This window comes from Lissotriton helveticus, chromosome 1_1 (assembly GCF_964261635.1).
Source record: "Lissotriton helveticus chromosome 1_1, aLisHel1.1, whole genome shotgun sequence".
In the NCBI taxonomy this organism is placed as follows: Eukaryota; Metazoa; Chordata; class Amphibia; order Caudata; family Salamandridae; genus Lissotriton; species Lissotriton helveticus.
In genome coordinates this window covers 1,965,154,908-1,965,177,124 of record NC_136057.1, presented here as the reverse complement: position 1 = coordinate 1,965,177,124, position 22,217 = coordinate 1,965,154,908, and the positions used below count along the sequence as shown (strand labels likewise).

General features: G+C 40.4%; 1 protein-coding gene across 1 annotated transcript in view; it reads left to right on the top strand.

The window, feature by feature from the left end:
• The window catches only part of LOC144755314 (calcium-activated chloride channel regulator 1-like), a 157,437-nt gene that overhangs the window by 62,574 nt on the left and 72,646 nt on the right, over positions 1-22,217 (top strand). The window contains exons 4-7 of the mRNA XM_078644116.1: positions 2,385-2,493; positions 8,287-8,455; positions 15,532-15,759; positions 20,208-20,432. Coding sequence (XP_078500242.1) covers positions 2,385-2,493; positions 8,287-8,455; positions 15,532-15,759; positions 20,208-20,432 — 731 coding nt within the window. The remainder of the gene's footprint in view (positions 1-2,384; positions 2,494-8,286; positions 8,456-15,531; positions 15,760-20,207; positions 20,433-22,217) is intronic.

Below are 22,217 nucleotides of genomic sequence, written 5' to 3'. Positions count from 1 at the left end.
TGTGGATTGATCCAGGAAATACCCCTTTCCCATCGAAAAAAGCTTTTAAAGATTTATACTGGCATTCAGTTCGACTAAAATATATTGCACAAACACCTCTTCCCTGTCAGGAATGTTTCTAGAACGCAAACATGATCCGTTACTAGAAGACTACTGGGACACCATCACCAAGACTAGTGATAGGAAGCTATACCACCAGTTTAGGATTGGCTCTCTGCCAATAAGAACGTTTACAAAAAACTGGAATGGACAGGGGGATGAATTTTGCCTTTGGTGCACAGATCAAAGGGAGTCTATTGGCCATATACTTTTTGTATGTCCTGTCTATTCTGCCCCCCGAACAAAATGGCTTAAACCTATCTGTCAAAATATTGGCACGAGGGTGGGGTCGGAGGCCATAAGGATTCTTAGGACTGATACAAGGGAACCTATGGTGATAGCTGCTGTTTTTAAGATACTATTACACAATGTAATGTTTATGTAGTGGCACCCTTTATTTTATTCTTTTTATTTTATCCTTGGTATAAAACTGTATTATGTGTACATATTGCATTATTTTATTGCTTTTTTTACACCTGATGTTTATTTTAGGATGGATCTATTTTTATGTTTCTGTCTTTTATGATGAAATATTCAAAATAAAGACGTATGTACTGAACTGAACTGATTAAGGGCCTGATTTAGATGTTGGTGGACGGGTTACTCCATCACAATCGTGGTGGATATCTCGTCCGCTGAAATATAAATCCCATTAAGCCTTTGGGATTTATATTTCAGCGGACGGTATATTCGTCACCATTGTGATGGAGTAACCAGTCTGCCAACATCTAAATCACACCCTAAGCCTTGATGCTGCATGAATAAAAACCTTATTTATAGTTGCAGTTAGATTGCTTCTTAGAACAGGAAGATTGGAAGGTTAATCACTGGACACGTATGTTGGAATGTGGTAGATGGAATTAGATAGGAACAGATGGTAAAGCAAAGGGTAAAAATTATGACGTGGTTTTTGACATAGTTATGTAAAGGAGGGCATTGGTGGAAAAATCCATTCAATTGAAGATTCTTTTCAGACATCATCTTCGTTTGAAGTAGGAGGGTTCTAGGATAGTCAGAAGGTTTACATCCTGATTTCTATAAGGAAAATCCCGGCGAAAAACTGAAAGCTCTGAACACAGGAGCCCGGGTCTTGCCATCGTTAACAAATGATTCTGGAATAGATTTCAGACAGTCAAACAAGAAATGGTGCAAAAGTAGGATAGTTGTGTTGTGGGTTTCCTGCAGGAACTAGAGCATGGAAAGTCACCATCATTGATTACAGTATAGTGTAAAAATAGATCCTCTTCAAAACACTCCTAGACATGTTGAAGACATGAGAGAAGGAAGATTCTTTCTGAACATATCTCGGGAGAGGACTGAGATGCATCATGTTCTCTACTTGAAACTAACAAAAGGAAGTATTCTCCAAGGGTGAGTTGACTGGACACCTGTTTTGCTTCAGAAACACAAAGGGCTAAGGAAAGGCTTTGTGGGAGAGCTAGCTATCCAGATTAGAGTGGAATACACTGAACCCTGTGGAAGACCTGGCATTGGAGTGAACTGGACCACAGTAGCCTTCACTTTCAAAAACCTGTGACTCTTGACTGCACCATGAAGCATGGGCAGAGAGGTCAATGTTATCCTTAAATATGTAACTGGAATGCCATAGGGAGCAACAGTGAAATTATGAGCATTTTAGAGTAAATGTTGAAAGGTAATAGACTCTTCAATGAGGCATAACACCTTGCTGGTAACCTTTCCTTGTTTTGGTAATTGGTGTTTGATTGGCTCCGGTGGTCGCTTTCCTCGTCGTCTACAAGTGATTTCTAACAGCATTGTTCACTTGAAAGTGTAAACAAATCAGAACTCTGGATCCCTATATTAATTTTTTTGCATATAATATTTCTAATTAGCCTGTGGCTATGGTTTGAACATATCACATCTATTTAAATATCCACAGAGGGTCTCCAAAATGTCGGATTGGAATTTTACTCTGTTTTATGATCTCACAGTAATTTCACACCAATCTGAAGTCATTGATTGTATTGGAGATGGGGTTTAGCAAACACTAGTTAGAAAGTAACCTAACCCAAACACATTACAAACCAAAGAAGATAATTGGGTTTCAAAAGATGGCCTCTTTTTAAAAAAAAGTGCTTTCCACAACTTGTCGAGGCGGTTTGAGATAGTTGAAATTTCCCACTGGAAAGGGGCAAAAACATTAGCAACATAAGTACTTTGGCCTGTTTAACTTTGTGAATTATATTATACTTCTCACTTACGTGCTTGTGTCATGTATAATATTAGTCTTTCTACCTAATGGTTTACTGAACTTCATTCCCCAGGAAGAACATTTGTCCATGAATGGGCTCACCTTCGATGGGGTGTATTTGATGAATACAATCTCGAAAAACCATTCTACATCTCAGGAGACAATAAACTTAAAGCAACCAGGTAATCATTTTGCTCTTTCTTTCATTCTCAGTAACTACTTTTTTATTAAAATTGGGACTTCTTCCTTATATGAATAGAAATTTTGTTCCAAATACAATTACTTAACTATAAAAAAAATATACAGGCAAAAGATGTTTAAGTTTTAATCATGAAAATGAAATATATAGGTCAAAATAATATTAGTCACTATTGTGTTCAGAGAATAAAGGCCACATTTAAAGATTTGCAGCACTTCCTGTTTGGCTGAAGTGGTAAAGGCTCAGCTTGAACCACCCTTGCTGTGTCTGCCATGCCAAATGTTGAAGTTGCTGCCTGTCTGGCTGCATTGCCTCACCCACCGTGCACCCTTTTGCCTACCGGATGGCAGAGGATCAGCTTACAAAATGTAGTGATGTCAATCCTGCCATGTCACTGTAGCATTGAAAACCGCACAGTAGTTTAATTTTTTCTGCAAAGACCAGCCGCAAAAGCTGTGGACCACTTTTGGGGAAAATAATGTCCCATGCACGCTGGAAGATTTTTTCTCGGTGGGAAAGAGACATTTGTGTTCCTGTCTTGGACTGCCAAGATTCACATGGGAACAAAGACAGGAAAACATTGGTTAACTTAGTGTCAGAGGGGCCTCCCTAAATAAGAAGGCCTCTTCAATTAAAAACTGGCAGATGAACGCATCCATGAAGACACATGCAGGTGCAAGGCTGGCAGGGTTGGAATGGGGCTTCTTCTAAAGGATGTCATGACTCATGAAGCTACGTCATGATGGGTATGCACATGTATCATGATACTAGTGTGCGCATGTATAATGATGCATGCAGCCATTTTTTTCATTTACCTTTCTAACATGACAGAACACCATGTAAGAATGGTAAATGCCCAGGTATGTTATCTAAGTAAATAACTGTTAAACAATTGAAACTAGAAGTGCTAGTATAGGGCAAACAAGTATATAAGTATTCCCGGAGATCCGAGGATTGCCCAAAGCTAAATATATTAAGAATTCCTCAAATGTGTAGTGGAAGGATAAAACGTATTGAACACTGGAGGACAGGAATACAATGTTCCTAGGCAAAACAAATTCAGAAATATGTAGGAAAGCCATCGAATCAAGAGCAAGACAACTGAGATGGACAAGAAAGCCATCCAACCATGATCAAGTGGCTGAACCAAGACCACACAATACATATTAGAAACAATAGATCCGGCGAACAGAGAGTATGAGCTGAGTATAGTCATGACCTAAACACGGATTGGATTAGACTTTTGATATTTGTTTCACTCGACCAGTAGAGCCTACTTTCTTCTTCAGAAACTGAAGTTTATAAAACGGTGATTTATACTCAGTGTTTGCACTGTGTTGATTTTTTGGGAAAGACAAACTATTAAAACAAATGTTAAAAATGTCATGCACCAAATGGTGCACATAAAAGGAAATAAATCAAAAAATGTAATCCCCTATCACATCCCTCCCAGAGAGGACACAGGGCGAAAAATGTTCAACCCCTGAACAATTTGAGTTCAAAGCTCTCCGGCAAAGATTCCCCCTCTAAGGGGCCTGCTTGGCATTGCGGCACATGGCCAGCGACGAGAACGACCCGATGATGAAGACAGGCACTTTGGTGGGTGATAGCCAGTGCATCCTAGAAAGGATGCCTCCAATGTCAGACTTACAGTCCTAACACCAGGACAAAGAAGAGAGAAAACAAGCATTGGCAAAGCCAACGGGTCGTCCCTATGTGAGAGCTATTAGCTTTGCCAGTGTCTCTTAGCCATGTGGTAAGGCAGCATGGCTACTGTTCAGCATGGCTAAAAGTTAGTGATGTGGCATGGCTGGCCTTAAAAGCTGCATGCTCCACATGGGCCTTTCCAAGTATCAGGTAACCCTGCCCTTGGATTACCTGCTCTGCACCCTGTATGCTTTGACTTTTATTTTCATGAACACTTCAGATGATTGATATATTTGTCTTGGTCCTAATACACAAAGAAGCACACAATGTCGTAACTGTGATTACAATTTTTTAACAGTGACTGCAGGGATGTTGGTAGAGACAACAAGGCAGAAAGGTTGGAAGACACAGCACACAGTTATCAAGGTCTCTATTTTTACAGATGGCTGCCTATTAATGTAATTGTTCTTGACATTGTTCTAGACCTATGGAATTTGGCAGCCTCCTCTTTGGACTGATGTCTACGGGCTTTATATCATGAAATTAATAAAATATGTGTACACTCACGCTATTGGATGGAAATAGCGTATATGCATTATTGTACCGAGCTGCTTTATTTCCTCAAAATTTCTCAAAATGTATTTGTATGATTCTGTTGGCTTATAAGAAGATTTTAAATCTTGTGTGTACCACTCTACCTTTCCATGCATTACCTTTGGCTATATCCTCGAAAAAGACCTAAGCAGGGACGAAACAAGTGTGGGCTGAAACCATCTATAGAGCGTCTCTATCCACATCTCTGTAGTCACTGTTAAAAAAAATGTAATTAGATTTATGACACTGTGTGATTCTTTGTATATCAAGGCCAAGTCATCTCTAAAAATTTAAAGTTATGAAATAGACAGCCTATCGGTTTATTACTCATAACCACTACATTCACAAACATGTAAACTCACATCGCATGATGTCACGCGTTAAAGGTTTTAAGGAAACATTGACAGACATGCACAGTGTATTCAACACAGTGTATATATTGTGTGAGATGTGTGGCCTTTAATAATAGCATGCTTAATGTCGAAGCTTTCTAATCAAAAATACAACAGTGGTACGGTACAGTAGTCAAACATCCCTATCTTTAGAGCAGCATAAAATAAGTAAACACAACAGTAGTGCTCTAAACGCTAAAACACACCTGTTGCCATGATGTGTGTATCTGGACCAGGGAAGACGTTCCTAGCCCAAGTGTGAACAAAACAAGGAATAGCTGAGAACTCATCACGTATATCCTATATTAGTTGTGTTTGTATAGGTCAATTGGTGCAATTATTCATATATTTTAAATGCACAAAAAATATTTCATTAAACACTATAATCAAAAAACACTGAAAATAATTTTTATGAATGCTTCAAATTTTGAGAAACCCTTCATGCCCTTTCCTGCTCAAACGCCACAAGCACCATAGTTTCCAGAGACTAAAAGCTTTTAGGGCCGAACTGCACAAAAGATAGCAGCGTTTGGCTTGTATTGCCTAAAGATTACCTGTCAAGTATAAAATGTAATCCATGAAGAAGCAGATTTTCAGGACCAGCTGTGAAAGTAATTTAACAGCATATCTCCATCTGCCAGTCGCACCAATTCACAAACGTACTCAGTATACCCCAGATCGAGATCTTCATTTACTTGATAAAATCTGTAGCAACAACACCACAAAACAAGAAAAAGGCAAAATTGCTATGGAGGTCGCATGAGGCAGGGGGAGTGGTAGGGCGATAGAAATAATACCTCAATCATGTCGGGAGCAGGAGACCGGCATTGATTAACTTGAATCAATCTGTGCTTGGTCCCTGATCCACAGAAATGATCAGAATTGACGTTAAGGAGGCTGTAAAGTAGAGTGACGTGAAGCCAAACATGGTAAGCAGTGGGTGGGCTCCAAGCCCTCTTTGTATACAATAGTGCCTCTCAAGCGAGACGCAAGTGATAGCAAATGCTCTCGCAGGCTGGACCCTAAAAAGCTAAATTGTTTGTATTAGATCTGAGTAAAATGGTTACATATATGTGAAATTACACATCACATTTGTGGTACAAATGGAAGGTAAATATGAGTACATTTTAGTGTAACATCAGTTATACTTTTTAATTCACACAGACCTCTTGACCTATTACATTAGGTTCCCATTTTCATTCAGGTAACTACATACCCAGTCCTCTTGGAATGGAACAACAGGACTTTGCGCAAAGTAAATTTGGAACACACACAGCGATGTGTATAATATGTGGTGTCTACGGTGTTCCCTTCAGTGATTCTGACATTTAGCTACGTGAACATTTATATTCTTCACAGTGCATCTAGGTTGTAAATATGCTTGGTTCGTGGGCACGTAGGCCATCAGGCGTGTATATACCCTCTTTTTACAGTGAGTCAGTTTGCGGACAGTCGTCTTCCTTGCTGATACCACAGCTCACTACAATTACCTGCACAGAACAAAATTAAAACTATTTCATATGTCACTTTTATAGACTGCAGTCTACCATGTAACATCAAAGACACTCCTTTCCTCCATGCCCCACCAGGACATAAACTGAGTACAGTTTATGGGGGGGAAGTCTGAATTGCTTCTACATAATAGACCACCAGTTGTGGTTATAAGAAACCAGTCCCCACGAAGCATCCTAATGTCTGGTTTTCTGACAGCTTAATAGACTTTTATGATTGTATAAGTTTAAAGCCTTTACAGAGCCCCCTCCATGGAGCCCCCACATCCTGAAAGTCCGAAGATGACAGTGCACATTAAGTGTAGCTGAGCGACGTTGGTTACATTTTCTCGTTACAGAAAATTCAGTTGCAGTGATATAAACCAACATTAACCTGGGACAATCTGGATTTTGCTGGACATGCATGAGGTATCTCAAGTGCACCATCCTTCTGTTATAAGCAGTGGTGACTGGTGTTTGAAGGCAGTGAAGGGGTGGGTCACGGGGGCAGAGGGGAGGAGGAAATGAAATTAAAATTAAAATAAAGTCTTAACTGCCTGCTGCTGCCGCCCACTGTCGCTGCTGCCTCCTCTCAGTCCTTTAACCCTCTTCCAGGGCAGGAAGCAGGATGACTCCGGCTCCCAGCCTCCCGATAGCCAATCACAATGCTTCAATGCAGCGTTGTGGTTGGTCCGAGCGCCGTAGTTTAGCACTCACCCAGAGAATGTGTGGCCGGGCATGACCTCCATAGAGAACATGCCGGCCAAGACGGCTGGCCAAAGCCTCCTGCGCACTTGGAGTGGGCAAACCACTCCTCCCCTGCCCTGTTCTGTGAGCAGAGCAGCAACACCCCTACCCAGACTAGCAAGGGGAAAAATAAAATGATAATAACAATGCGTCCAAATATTTTAAATGTTAGCTAGGCATTGTGCTGCAGATCATCCCTGGTTTTGTGGATGTAGTGTCATTTGTTTATTGTTGGAGTACCAGAGTTTCATGAGAACCAACATTAGTTGAATAAATATATTGTTAGAGCGTAATCCATAGTACTGGGGTTGTGTATAAATCCAAGATGCTACAATGGCCAGAGTTTCATGAGAACCAACATTAGTTGAATAAATATATTGTTAGAGCCTAATTCATAGTACTGGGGTTGTGTATAAATCCAAGATGCTACAGTGGCCAGTGATAGTGCTTTAAGTATAAGCTACCTAATGGATAAGAGTCTCATCTATCTATCTATCTATCTATCTATCTATCTATCTATCTATCTATCTATCTATCTATCTATCTATCTATCTATCTATCTATCTATCTATCTATCTATCATCTATTTATCTATCTATCTATCTATCTATCTATCGATCTATCGATCTACCATAGAGGAGTGTTTATTAAATAAATAAATAAATAATTGTCCATGTCGTCTTCTGTCAAATCCCTCCCACCGCTTCACCACTCTTACCTGCATTTTCGAATAAAAATTCCACTATGTTGAAACTAGTGTGTCACATGTTTAGTCATTTTTTTGGTGATGTGTCACTAATCACAACGTATATATGCTTATTAATTATTGTCTGCTGGTTCTGTTTATATATTTCTCTGAAAGAATTTCCTTTAAGAATGATTTCTGTCTGTTGTTACCATCTCCAGATGTTCCTCGGATGTCAAGGGTTTGATTGTGTGTAATGGGGAGATTTGCAATGATAATGACTGTATCAAGAACATCAAGACAGGCGAAGTGAAAGATGGATGTGAGTTTGTACCCGAAAAAATTCAAGATGCAAAGACATCAATAATGTATATGCAAGGTCTATCTTCAGTAAGTATTCTCCTAAGTGAACACCCATATATTCCTCACTTTACAATATTAATAATTTCCCAGTGAAGTTTTTCTCAAGTATATGAGTTAACCACCTCATATTATCTTAGTCAAAAGTAACATTGAATTTAATGAAATAGTATTTATTTTTCTTCCTACATTTATGCTTGGTGTCAGTTTGTTTTCCAATTTTATCATCTGGACGTTTACACTTACCTTATTAAATGTATTTGTCTCATTTATGTAAGTAATAATATAAACTTGTTTTTAAAGCAACAGATTGTTAAAACAAATAGCATCTGTTGCCATACATGCCAAAACATTGCGTCAATACCACGACAGTGCCGTTACGTCAAGTTCGATTACAACTGAAGTCATTACAACAACTTCTTTTAGGAAAGCACTGGACTTTGGAATAGTTTAAAATAACATTCCAACTCCAGTCAGTGTATAAATAAGGAAGGTATTGGACTTAAAATCCAATGCAGGCCATTCCCTAAACGCATTCCCTAAACGCATTCCCTAAAGCTAGTCGTTTTATCAACTCACGGTGTAATGGAACTCGTGTTAAGGCCACAGTCATGGTACTGACTGCGTTATCAAGGCACTACTTTGTAATGCCTGCGTTGTAATAGATGTTTTCCTTTTAAAACACCTGTTAGCAGAGAGATAGTGTACGAATTATAAATAAACCACACATCAAATCAGCCTCTTACCTTAGGAAAACCGCAGGCAATTCGTAGTCAAGCTTCATCAAGATAGGTTTGGCAGCTGTCATTTTAAAAGATCAAATTTATTATTTATTTATAACGTGCGAACAAGAACCAGATCGGGTATCAGAGCGCTGTACAAAGAGGACAATTAACGTTGCCGTGAGGAGACAGTAAAAGTACGATACAAAAAAGGTAGCACAGGAGGAACCAGGTGAAGGCCCTACTAGACGAGGCTGTGCAGTTTAAGCAGTGCACTACGCCCCAAGATCGATATAGTACATATCCAATCGAGTACATATTTCAAAAGACATAGAGAAAATGATTGTCAGGTATAAATTACAGTACACAAATTAAAGTTTTATTGTAAAGCACTCAAGGGAAGTGATTATCACATGACATAGGAGCTATTGCTGCTGAAGTTCTTCCAAAAGTAGCCATTTGACTTGTTTCTTGAATTAAGCAGTTGAGGGGTTGGCTCTGATTTCCGTCGGTAGGACATTCCAGATTCTTGGAGCCAGCCCTGAGAAAGTGCAATTGTAAGTTCTATTTTTGTTGAATTTGGGTGGTTTCAGGAGTAAGGTATTGGAACTTCTCAAGTTTTGACTTGAACCAGAGGGCTCGAGTTTCTTGGCCATGTAAACAGGGCTATTGGGGTATATAGCTTTATGTGTCAGACATGCTATCTTCAAGCATATCCTTGCTTCAATGGGACGCCAGTTAAGTTGAATTAGGTCAGGTGTAATATGATCATGTTTTCTGGAGCCTGTGATTAGTCTGGCAGAAGCGTTCAGAGTAGCTCTTAGCAGAGCTAACCTCGCTTTAGGAAGCCCTGCTAGGGTTACTAAGCTATATTCTACTCGCAAGATAATAAGTGATTGGACTGCTGACTGGATGTCCTCGGGAGGTAGGAAAGGTGTGATTTTCCTGAGATTGTTGAGCTGATAATTGGCACTCATAGTAGTGGCACTGATGTGTCCTTGCATGTCTAGATATTTGTCCAGGGTGACACCTAAAGAGCGAGCGGAGTCCACCAGTGTGGGGCGCTGATGAGTGCAGAGATATTTTTGATCAAATTTTGCATTGGGGTCTCTTGGTTGTAGGGTATAATCAGGAGAAATTCTGTTTTGAGGGAGTTTAGTAACATATCGTTATGTGTTAGCCATTGTTGAGTTTTTTGTAGTGCTCCATTAAGAGTTTTAATGTCATCTGGAGAGGAGATACAGTTGAGTATCCTCCGCGCATATAGGGTATTATGAATACTGCTTCTGCCTATGGGCAGTAGTAAGATGAACACTCTGTTGTGGAACATTGACATTCTTTATTGATGTGATTTGATAAATGACTCCCAGTTGGTTGTATGAGCTCTCTTAATAGCTCCTACTAGTTCACCACAGGGCACAGCTCTCTATCTTCTCTCAGGCATGCTGGCTTCATACCTAATTGATTAACCTTATTCTTTTTGGCTACAAAATTGTTCAGTTTAGCACTATCAGATCCATTGGCATGCTTTATATTAGAAAACTCCCCTCCATGTTGTCATTTGGCATGGAAGTTGGTGGTAGAATGAGTGAGTTGACTGTCTTTTTCTTTTTTGGAAAACAGCATATTATTATGAGTTATGTTGGAGTAGAGAATTTTCACCCACCTGCACACACCAACTTGTAACAGAGTGTGTTGTTGGTGGAGGACATTGATTTGCTGAGTGGCAGTCTAACTGATGGCTTCACTGTATTTCAAGCATGCCCTTCATTATTTTAAATGGAGGTCCAAGTGTTGATGCTTGCCCATATTGATAGATGGTTCCACTCCATTTAGGCTACCCACAGCCTGTCTCAATGGCTTCTCCCCTTGAAAGCACTAAAAGATTAGAACATAAGAAAAAACATTCTGATTGTATTGTCACTGGTTGTTTTTTCTTACCATCTCATTAAGCTTTAAAAACCTATCACATTCTGTTTGAGACTCTCCCTAAACATAACCTTACAATTTGAGCAAGGCTCTATCTCAAGATGTCATTAATCATCTAGGATCTTATATAATCTACTAGGAGACCCCACATGCACTTGATGACCGTTGGACTTTCTAAATCTGCTCCCAGACTGAGGTGAACTTGAGAGGGCAATCTGCATCGTACTGATTTAAACTTTGCCAGTATTTTGCAACTATATATCTACATGCTCCCCTTGTTAGAATATTAGATTACATCGTTCACATCTTATTCTGTACTGCAGTGCTCACACTTCAGAAATATTGCATAAGAATACATAGTGTTTTTTAGATAATGAATCTTGTGTTTCTTCTACAGTTAAAAGAAGACAAAACTGCCCCTTGTTAATAACTTTCAGTTTTGACTGTTATACCACAGAAGAAAATGTTCTCTAAAATGGAGAAGTCATTAAAAGAGATTGCTAACACAAAAGCTTGTGGGCATGATAGTATCCCAACTGAAGTATAAAAGGAATTTGCACAGGAACTGCTCTACTTTAAACAAATCTATATGATCAAATCAAGGAAAGAGTGGACACTCCCAAGTCTTTTGAAAAATTAATAATAGTGAGTTTTCTTAAGAAAGATAAACCAAGCATGAAAGTAAATTCTTATCAACCCAAGTCTGCTAAATTCATATTATACATTGTTTACTGATTGAACAACAATTTGTGGTTGCTCTAGGAGTGTTGTGTTCATATAAATAGCCTTCATTTTGTTTGTGATCCGATTCAGGGCCTGTCTGTCCTCCATGATGGTTTCCGTAATACAGTGATTTGTGAATCTTTGGAATCAGTAGTAGAACAAACTGCTTTTAAGAAATCAGTGGAGTCTTTGAGCCTGATTTAGATCTTGGCGCAAGGGTTACTCCATCACAATGGTGATGGATATCCAGTCTGCTGAAATATAACTCTCATAGGATATAATGGGATTTATATTTAAGTGGACAGGATATCCCTCACCGTTGTGACGGAGTAACCTGTCCGCTGAGATCTAAATCAGGCCCTCTGTCTAGCCCTGCATTTGTGTGTATATTTTTCTCCTAAGGATTTGCTGCTTGTTTGGTGAACTTTAAAATCAGATTATTGTGAACATGGTCCCTTAAATTGACTTTGTATCTTTTTCTTCCTCACCTTCTTTTGATCCATCTGTATCCTCCATACTTCTGAAACAATTCCACACTTTTAGCACCCCGGAGACAACGTCTATCCTCAAACCAAAGGCATTAGAAGAATAATTATACTCAGGAATTATGAATTTTACAGACTATTGTACATAAGAAGCAAATATTATTGAATGGAATTAATGAAATGCAAAAAGTGAATAATACATATGTATTTATAATGTTTTTGATGAATGCTAAATTGAAGCAGCAGTGCAGAATGACAAAACCTCATGGAAATGAAATAGGTATGTAAAGGTAGGCTAGCATTCGTATCTTGTGATTTTTTTCTCTCCAGCTTATAACTCTGGATTGCATAGATATGAGATTAATGGGGCAGTTAATTGTGTCTGTGGAAAGGTTAAAGGCACTCCATATAAATGTGTCTGAATTTCCTTGTGACCTACTCCCATTTAAACAAGCATTTGCAATGCAATAGGTCTCGCATTTGTTAAAGTTAGAGCTCCTTGCGTTGTTTCTTGGCTTTGAAATTGACAATGTTTTTTACTTTTGTTTTTTTATTTGCATGCTTTGTTCTATTGCTTGCAAATTATTAGATAGTCTTGGAGGCACTGTGAGGAAGAGCAAGGGAGGGAGAAGGATAGAAGGGATCCCAGTATGTGACAGTAGTGCTTTAAGAGATTAGAAAAGCTGGGATGGGTGATTAGAGAGCAGGTGGGGGGTAGGGGTTTATCTGCAAAGTGGGAGGGTGTTTCGGGGACGGAAGACGGAACAGGAGCCCTCAGAAAACTGTGGCATGCCTACAAAAATGCACAACCAGTATTGCTGGAAGGTGCAGTGGCGAAATATGACTCACAACACGTGAGTGGCTGCGGCAGAATAGAGTTGAGATGTTACAGGAGACCGTACCGTGGACTACAGGAAGGGGCGTATGCACTGATAAAAAAACACAACAGTTATTTTGTATAAATATATCAATGTTTAACGTTAGCAGAGCTACAACAGAAGGTAGTTACATCAAACAGCAGGACGGCACCGACCACAAGCAACTGCTTACTCAGACCTTGAATCCCTACTGTTTCCTTACCATCCACAATGCATGGCCTTTCTGAAAACCTCAGGGCTGTGGAAATGTAGACTTTTTTATTGAGAAGCTCAAGCTGTCAAGTGACGTATGTGAGAATGTCACAAAGTGCAGCGGAAGCTAGTTTTAGAAGTTATTTCAGCCAGCATAAAATGAAAAGTATTAGCGAGGCAGGGGGAACAGGATAGTTTCTTGGCAAGAAGGTATATCAAAAGACGGATAAGGCTGGGGAGGAGTCAGTGAGATTTCAGGACAAATCCTCTTAAAGGATGGTGATGACGGCGGCGTGGGATTAGTTGGGTATCTGGTTGGGGTCTGTAAATAACTGCTGAGTCAATAACATTTTAGCATGGACCCTGGAAGTTCTGTTGAGCTAGGACAGAACCAGTCACGTCAAGGCACTACCCGTAGCAGACCAGAAGGGCTGGGATAGAGTCATTCAAATTTTAAGCAGAGTTCCCTGAAAGGACAGCAGAGCCCAACTAAATGAAACATTTTGGGACAGTTATTGTGAAAATGAGCACAGACAAGCCAATCTAGGTGAAAAGAGAGGCCGGTAGGGCTGGATCAGAATCACTGGTTTATTTTTCTTTAAAACAGACTGCTTACATCAAGGGTGCATTTTCTAATGGTTAGAGTGCCTGTTTTTTTTTTTGGCCCAGTACAACCCTAACAGGGCAGTGCGTGAGAGAAGCCAGCATTTCTAGAGTCAGCAGAAGGTAGGACTGGCACAGCCAGTGACCGCAGCGCCAGCTGGTGCGAACTGAAGCAGACCATGAGAATCATTAATGCACCCCAGGAGATGAGGCCTCGGTTAGAGTCGCCTCGTCTCATGGGCCAGAAATGGCCTAAAGCCCAGTCTGTGAGTGAAATTAAGCAGATCCCGCGCAGGAAGCCATGGATAGGGGAGGGAGGGGGAACACTGGCACATGGAGGAAGCATCCGGAACGGCGCCCGCTTCACGAACCATGAAGGGCGGGCGTCTGTGGGGGGGATGGCGAAGGGGACAGACCGCATAGGTATATAATGCAAACACTAAAACCACAACTCCCAGAATGCTTATTACGGCTGACCACAAAAGTAGCGCTTCACTGCAAAGCCTGTAAAGTGAGGCTGATGTGTTTGGATGTGAATAATACCAATCTGGCCACTTTGCAACCACTCTGTCTTGCTTTAATTAGTTATATATTTATTTTTTATATTTAAAACCTTTTATTTATCTCCATCCCGAGGCTGCACTTTGGAATAGAAACATGTCAGAAAAAGGGCATTTCCCCACAAGAGTGTTTTTCTTTTTTTGGATCCATTTCACAGGGAAGCAACTAAATGAAAGAAGGAAAGATAGGTTGTGAGGTTTTCAGTAAGTGAGGAGCAAGACAGATAGATAGGGAATAATACGAAGAGGGGGTGGGGGGCAGCTGCCATTGCAGAACAGAAGAGGACATTATCCGTGTCTGCTCTGGGCAGTAAGGAAGAGACAGAGTCCTTTTCCTTCTCTGCCCGTGCCCGAACGTCCACGAAAGCAAGCCGAGCCATGAAACTGAAACCGAGCGAGAGACGGAGCATGCAAACCTCAGGACTAAAATTACGGCTGGCAAATGTTAACCTTTAGATCACTGAAAGGTGTCTTAGAATTATGCACTGCATTCAGCATCAGAGCCTATACACCTACGTATCTGTCCATGAGTACCGCAGTGGAATGGACTTGCACACACCAGGAGGTGAATACGGAAGCCTTGGTGCAGGCTTCTCGATCTGTGGATAGTTAAGAAAGTTCCCCTCGGACACAGATAATGATAACGTTACACGAATGGGAAGAGGCAGGAGAAATCAAGCGGCAGTAGGCAGAGTTTCTCCCAATATACAAACTACTTAATGCCTCGTAGAGGCAGCGCATGCACTGCCCTATGCGAGTCCTAAAAATGTAATGGGGGATCATTTTGTGGTTGATGACATTTTCATAATGTGGTGATTGACCCTCGTAACAAAAATCTATTGTATTTGGGTACTTCTATGAACCTACTTAGCGGTACAATGCAATTTACTGTAGCTCTTGCACTGGGCTGCCAGATTTGTGGTTAAAAGGGGATATTATGCTAAACATTGCTCCAAAGCAGAATGTAATGATGTTAAAAGGGCATAAACATGCAGTATTCTGTTACTTTTATAGGTGGTTGATTTCTGCGATGAAAAAACTCACAACACCGAAGTCCCACACTTGCAAAACAAGATGTGCAACTACCAAAGCACGTGGGAAGTCATCAAACAGTCAGCTGACTTCAAAGCAACTTCTCCCATAAGTGGCACTAGCCTCCCTGATCCACCATCATTTTCCCTACTTCAGATCAAGGACAGAGTGGTCTGCCTAGTTCTTGATGTTTCTGGAAGCATGAATCTGGTAAATAAATACAAATGTAATCATGAGAAGGAGGTTTCTTTATATTATAGATGGGCATAATCAAACTCTCGAAAATATGTGCTTTCTAAGCAAATAATTAAACTGAAATATAAATGTATGTCATATGTTGCATTTTTCTAGGATACATGACGTGCTACAATGAATTGAACATTTCATTAATGCATACCAAGGGAATCACAATTTTAATTTCATTTTAACACTATTGGGAAAATATAGTTTTTAAAATATAATCTGAAATTGATAACTTCAATTATTTTGCACCATAAGTGTGAGAAAGAGATTTTTATATGGGACTACTTAGAGAGACTGCCTGGTCTGCAGTCTTGTGCCCTTGCTAATTGCTGAAGTAGCTCGGGTCTAGGACATGGAGACTTTTGCAACCCATAATAGCCATCTTGAATAGCGTTTGTTTATTCACTGCAAGTGCAACCGCTTGCCTTCTTTACAGTTGTCCCCCTGTTCATAAAGGAAGTCTACCTAATACTGACGGAAGGATTGCTGCCTAAGGGAATCTCTACAAACACAAGGTGCTTTGTAGGAAGTAGGAGTAAGGGGAGGGCGCTATTTCTAGGACTGTGTGAATTGGCAAGGTAGAATGCATTCTCTCTGTTTAAATGTATGCCTTTAAACCTATGCTTTCCAATTCGCTGCTACCCTTGGGAACTGCGTCTTCATGGTGGAAATGTGTGTCTCCCGTCCAATGGGTACAATGTACTTGTTCTTTTTAGCCTTTGTATTCTACTCCTGTGTTTTCAGAGGTAAAGGCTAAATGAGCAAGGGTACTCCTGGTGTATCCAATTCATGCTTCCGGAATGTTCCTGGAAGGAAAAATGTCTCTTGGGAATGTCCTGTTAGGTCCTAGTTCATATCTGTAACTGTGGCTAACTGGGAACCTACACTATAGGGTCTTGCTAACTTGAGTAACATGGTAAAGGCTTTACTATCCAGGGTCACCCACTCCAATTCCTTACTACAAGCTTCAACTCTTGCTGCTCTCAAAAAAGCCCCTACACATATGGAAATAGTGGGCACATATGAGTGGTCCACTCTCTTGTCTTCTTCCATTTGTTTTCTACTTAGTCATTTATGTGGGTAGTATAGCTTTTAAGGACAGAAATATATAATGGGAATCTGCTGAGATTGTGCGGGGGGCTGTTTTGTGTTGCTATTTGACTCACTTTCATCAAACTAATTTTTACTTCTCTGCACTTAAGACCTCATTATGAGTTGATCCAAGTTTGCGCAGAGATATGGGAGGACCTGAACTAAGTTAGTATCTCAATCTATTACACATTTTCCCCCAAAACGGAGAATAACTGCTCACGTATGGACTTGTTGGTCGATGGGTACACTTATGCCTGGTCGGGTTGTGCTGTCAATGCTGCTTCCCTCAGCAGTAACCAATGCAGCCATTCTAAGAGGCCTGGTGTCTCGGGTTCCAGAATTCCAGGCCCTCAAACTCTCCTAAATCCAGACTGCGTTATTTCACCCAGCGTTATCTCTCTGGGTGAAATAGCACCACTCATGATGATCGCTTTAGAGTTTTCTCTTGAAAGCCGAGCCTAGGGATGATTCAGTGTACTCACCAATCTATGCTTTATTTGTTAGTAGTGTAAACAGACCAGGAATTGTGGGGCATTAAGGGTACTCATGATAAAGCGAGAAAGTAATAGAGGCCATTCCGCATAGCAGATACTAATTAACTGGTTTCTTCTCTGTAGCAATTATGACTGTAGGCTATATTTATGTGACGAATAAGAGCTTCTACATTAAGCTCAATTTCTCACCACTAAGAATCTTCTAAAAAAAATTCTTTAAAACAGTGCATTTCCAATCACTTTTACTAAGTTGGCATACTGAAGGACCTGCTTCTGAAGAAATGAAGGTAAATATAGCTCTAGTTTGCACCTGGATGATCCTTCTTTGGAGTCACTGAGGGCCAGATGTATCAAGATTGCATTTTGCGATTCTATAATAGCGAATTTAACCGATTCGTTATTATAGAATTGCAAAATGCAATGTATGTAGGTTTTGGGCCAATTGTTGCAATTCCTACATATTCCTTAATCGCTATTAAGGAATACCTTACCATTCATTTCCATGGAGCTAGAGGCCCATAGGAATGAATGGCAAGACATTTGCAATGTGTGAGTACCAAATAGGTACTCGCAATTTGTGAATGGAATTTCAGGGGTGATATGGGGGCCAAAAGGCCACCCTGATGCATCCCAAAAAAGGTACTGGCGCTTAGAAAAATGCAAAAAAGTTAATTTTTCTAGGAATTTGCAAATTACCACCAACTAGAAGTTGGTGGTAATTTGCGATTCCTTAATGCAAAGTCGCAATTTGTGACAGCTACAAGAATTGCTTCTAGGGAATCGCAAATTGCGATTCCCTAACTGCATTCGCAATTTATGTAATCACAAATAATTGAGATTACCCATATTGAGAATTCAAAAAGGTTGATGCATTGCAACATGCTTTTTTGCGCAAACTGCCAAATTCTGCAAATCAGCCCGTTCGCGATCGCAAAAAAACTTTGATACAACTGGCCCTGAGAGCTAACTTGAAGTGTGAACCAGGATAGCCAAAATAAAGGACTATCTCTAGGCAACTTGGACACAACTTCACAACAAAGAAAGAATAGTGGTTTTGAACCTACTGTTCTTTGTGTGCAGGAGGCCACTATTCCCTTGAGAGAGGAAAGACTACATGACTGTGGGTGAGGTTCCCCTTATGCAGATTGCAGCAGCACGGCTTCGTCAATGTCAGTGTCAGTTTATAGCCAACTGGTGCCTGCTTTTGGAAGGAGGCCAATGGATTAACCATAGAGGGTTTGAGGGGTGCAGACTTTGACTTTTTACCCCTCCCCTAGATTCCTGAGAAGGGGCCTTGGTCGTCCCTGTAACTCTCCTTGCACGCTTGCAAACGACACAAAGTAGTTTACTAAATATGAATGCATTTCTTTTTTAAAAAGCGAAATTTTTATTAGCACTTTGAATTTAAATAAAAACAGAAGAATTTAAAATAAAGTAAAAAAAAATGTTTTTCAAAAAAGATGATGAATGTGCCCAAGAAAGAAGTTGCTACGTGCATGAGAAAAATATACATTTCATCTAAACCTATAATGGACAATCAAATATAACAAGAATTAAAAAATAAAGACATGCTAGTGGAGCGAAAAGGCTGCAACCCACAGTAGCACGCCTATGACAATTAGCTTGAAGGCCAGGGTAAGCTGTGATGCTTATGGAAGGCTGGCGACATTCTTCCTGATATTTCATTCCTCTCCCAAACTTGACCATAGGCTTAACACAAAGATTACAAGTGACAGCCAGCAAGTGTTAGTCGGTGACTGGTACTTCCTCAAGGGTCACTTGGCATGTGTGTATGCTTCAATAATATAAAGACTGCACAAAGTTGCTCTCTCATTAGCAATGAGTCACAATCCATCGAAATCAGGGAATGTGTGACTCTCACTATGTAGGCACTAACATTGTGCAGATTCAAAGTTTTTTTTACTGAAGGGACCTCACAAATATGTGTTACAGCTTGTGTAATACCAAATTGCCTTAGAGCTGAAGAAATGGGCACAAAAACCTGTTGTTAATACCAAAATGCATAAGACCTGAAGAAATGAGCACAAAAACCTGTCGTTATTAGTGGAGAGTTTGGTTAATATGTCTCCATTTGTCTCTTTAAACCTACTTGGGCAACATTTTTCTGATATAATTCTATATTTTTTGAACTGGTCAATATTTGACAGGTTTTTCCTTCCGTCCAATATTTTCCCATCTTGCTTTTGACACATTTCCCTATGGCAGGAAAGATGTTGTGTGATGAAAAAAGCATTTTATGTTAGACCATCTCAATTTAGGTCCTGATTATGAGAACCTTGGTTAATTCAGATATGTGCAGTAACTGCTGTTCCCGTGCATATCACAATTTTTAATTTTGCGGCAGACAGAGCACTGCCACAGTTCTCCACATTAAACTTCTGGCCAGTTGTACCTGCCCACTACATACCACAACATGCTGATTATGGTGTGGAAAGCATAAAAAATGCCTGATATGCCCCATTTTCCAGGCACAATTTATTATAGGTGCTGTTTATCTCACCAGATAAATGCCAATACCCAGAGTATCGGATTTTAAACTGCACCCTCCGATCAGGTACTCATGATCGGGGGCTTAGAAGTTTGAACCTCTCTTCCTGTTTTCAGATTGATCATGCTTTGTTCTAATAACCAGCATATTGAAGGATTAGCTGGTTCCATTTTCAAGGGGTTCACGTCACCGAAGGTGAGTGATAACGATACCCACAATCTTAGAAAATTCATTGGTGCACTTAGAACAATGTGACTCTAATTCATGTTAAAAATTCTTGTTGTGATACATTTTGAATATTGGCGTTTCGTTTTTTATAGGAGAAACGCATCGATCGAATGCGGCAGGCTGCAGAGCTGTTTCTCTTGCAGGTCATTGAATTAGAATCTCAAGTTGGCATTGTGGTGTTCAGCAGTGGCGCGACAATAAAATCCCCGCTTACTGTCATAAAAGATGCTGAGTCGAGACAGCAGTTAATTGCTCAGCTCCCAAGAGTGGCTGATGGAGGAACCAATATCTGCAGTGGAGTAAGGACTGGTTTTGAGGTACGGTTTTTGCTTTCTATCCTGTGCACTTCTTATAACATGCCACATGATACAAATCTTTATTAACTACTGAATATAAAAACTATCTTGATTTCTATGTACCGTGTGTGATTTTACATTCATATAGCATAATTGTAATAACAGCAATGATGCAATCACAAAACTGGTGGAAGTTCATTCCATTGAATGTTATGGAATGTAGAGCAATTTTGTAGCCATACAAATGCCCCGAAGAATGTCCCAGTCTTATAATCGTTTGTAATCAAGCAGAATACACCATAAAGACTTTTAGTGATGAAAACAGGCTGTGGGACCTTTTGGACATAGGTCTCTCAGATTTGTAAAACACTGAGGCCCTAATTACGATGCCAGTCGGATGAGTGGTTGCGGTCAAGGGACTGGCCGACAGGTAGTCGGCAGTCACAACTGCCTAATTAGGAAGTGGTCAGAAACATGCCTTTTGGCATTGAGGCTTGTGCTGCAGCCCAGAAAAGGTCTGCATCACTAGCCTCAATGCTAAAAGTCATGTTTTTAAACATCCTTGCACCCTGAGATATGGGGCATGGATGTTTGTGGTGGCACCTGTGGTTTGTGTGCCCACCTGGCCTCAAGGTGGAGGCCGTGGAGGGACGGGGGCACTGCTGGGGGCCCCCAAGTCCGTTTCCCACAGCCTTTTAATGGCAGTCGGATCGCCACTGAAAGTCTGTCGGAAAGGTCCATTGTAATCCCTACGGCGGCGCCTGAGCAGGCACCACCCCCATTGCAAGGAATATATTCCGACTGCAGGGCCGACGAGCTGCCTCACACATGCTGTCAGACCGATCACATTGTAATGCAGCGGTCTGGCTGCTGCTTCAGATGTCGGTCAGACTGACACAGACGTGCCGTCAGTCTCAGACTCAACAACATCATAATGAGCCCTTGACTTCCTGGTCTTGGAAGTCAGATAAGCCTCTGCCTTAAGAACTGTATTGTGTTGTCGGAACAGATACCTGGAAAGCAAACCTGGAACTTAATTTGCATCTGTAATTGCAAAAAGCGAGGTTCATTCTGGTGTATGGAGCAGTGACAAATGGAAAGGCTTTTTAAATGATTATTTAGTGAAACAAAAACCAGTGGATTTTGGTTCAATGAGAAAAATGATGGTCCTTAGGAGAAAGGCCAGGAGCCAAATAAATACAAATACTGTGGTCAATGATTGCCTGAATGATTGTCTTTCTTCCAGTCGTCAGAGAGAAGAGGAAAAATGCTGCTAAGTATTTGTTTTATAAAAAGCAGGTTGGAGTAAGTTTATTTGCATGAACTTTTGTTGCAGGGATTCTGCTCCTCACCAGAACTGTGCACAGAGACCCAGGACCTCAGTGAATTGTGGTGGACCAAAAAACTCACCTCAGTACTTAGAAACCCTAACCAGCTAGCATCAGTGTCACATTAGGTCTTTGTCCTATAGCAAAGGAACCAATCATTAGACAACCCAGAACATGCGACTTAGGTTATACTCAGGAATGGTGGGAAGCAAGAACACTCTTTTGTTATACTCTCATACCAGTCCACAACTGGAGTAAAAAAGAAACACGGGAAAGGTTAAAGTATTTATTTTAACAACGTGCTCTAAGATTCAGTATCTTTGCTAACATAAGCAGATATATGATTAGAAATAATATGACCAGCATTGTTACAATTCCATAAAACACAAAAGTAGAAATCATATTACAAAGATGGTGAAAACAGGTCTTATAGCACCTAGTATATCACCCTCCCTAGCTAGGAACTATGTTTTATAAA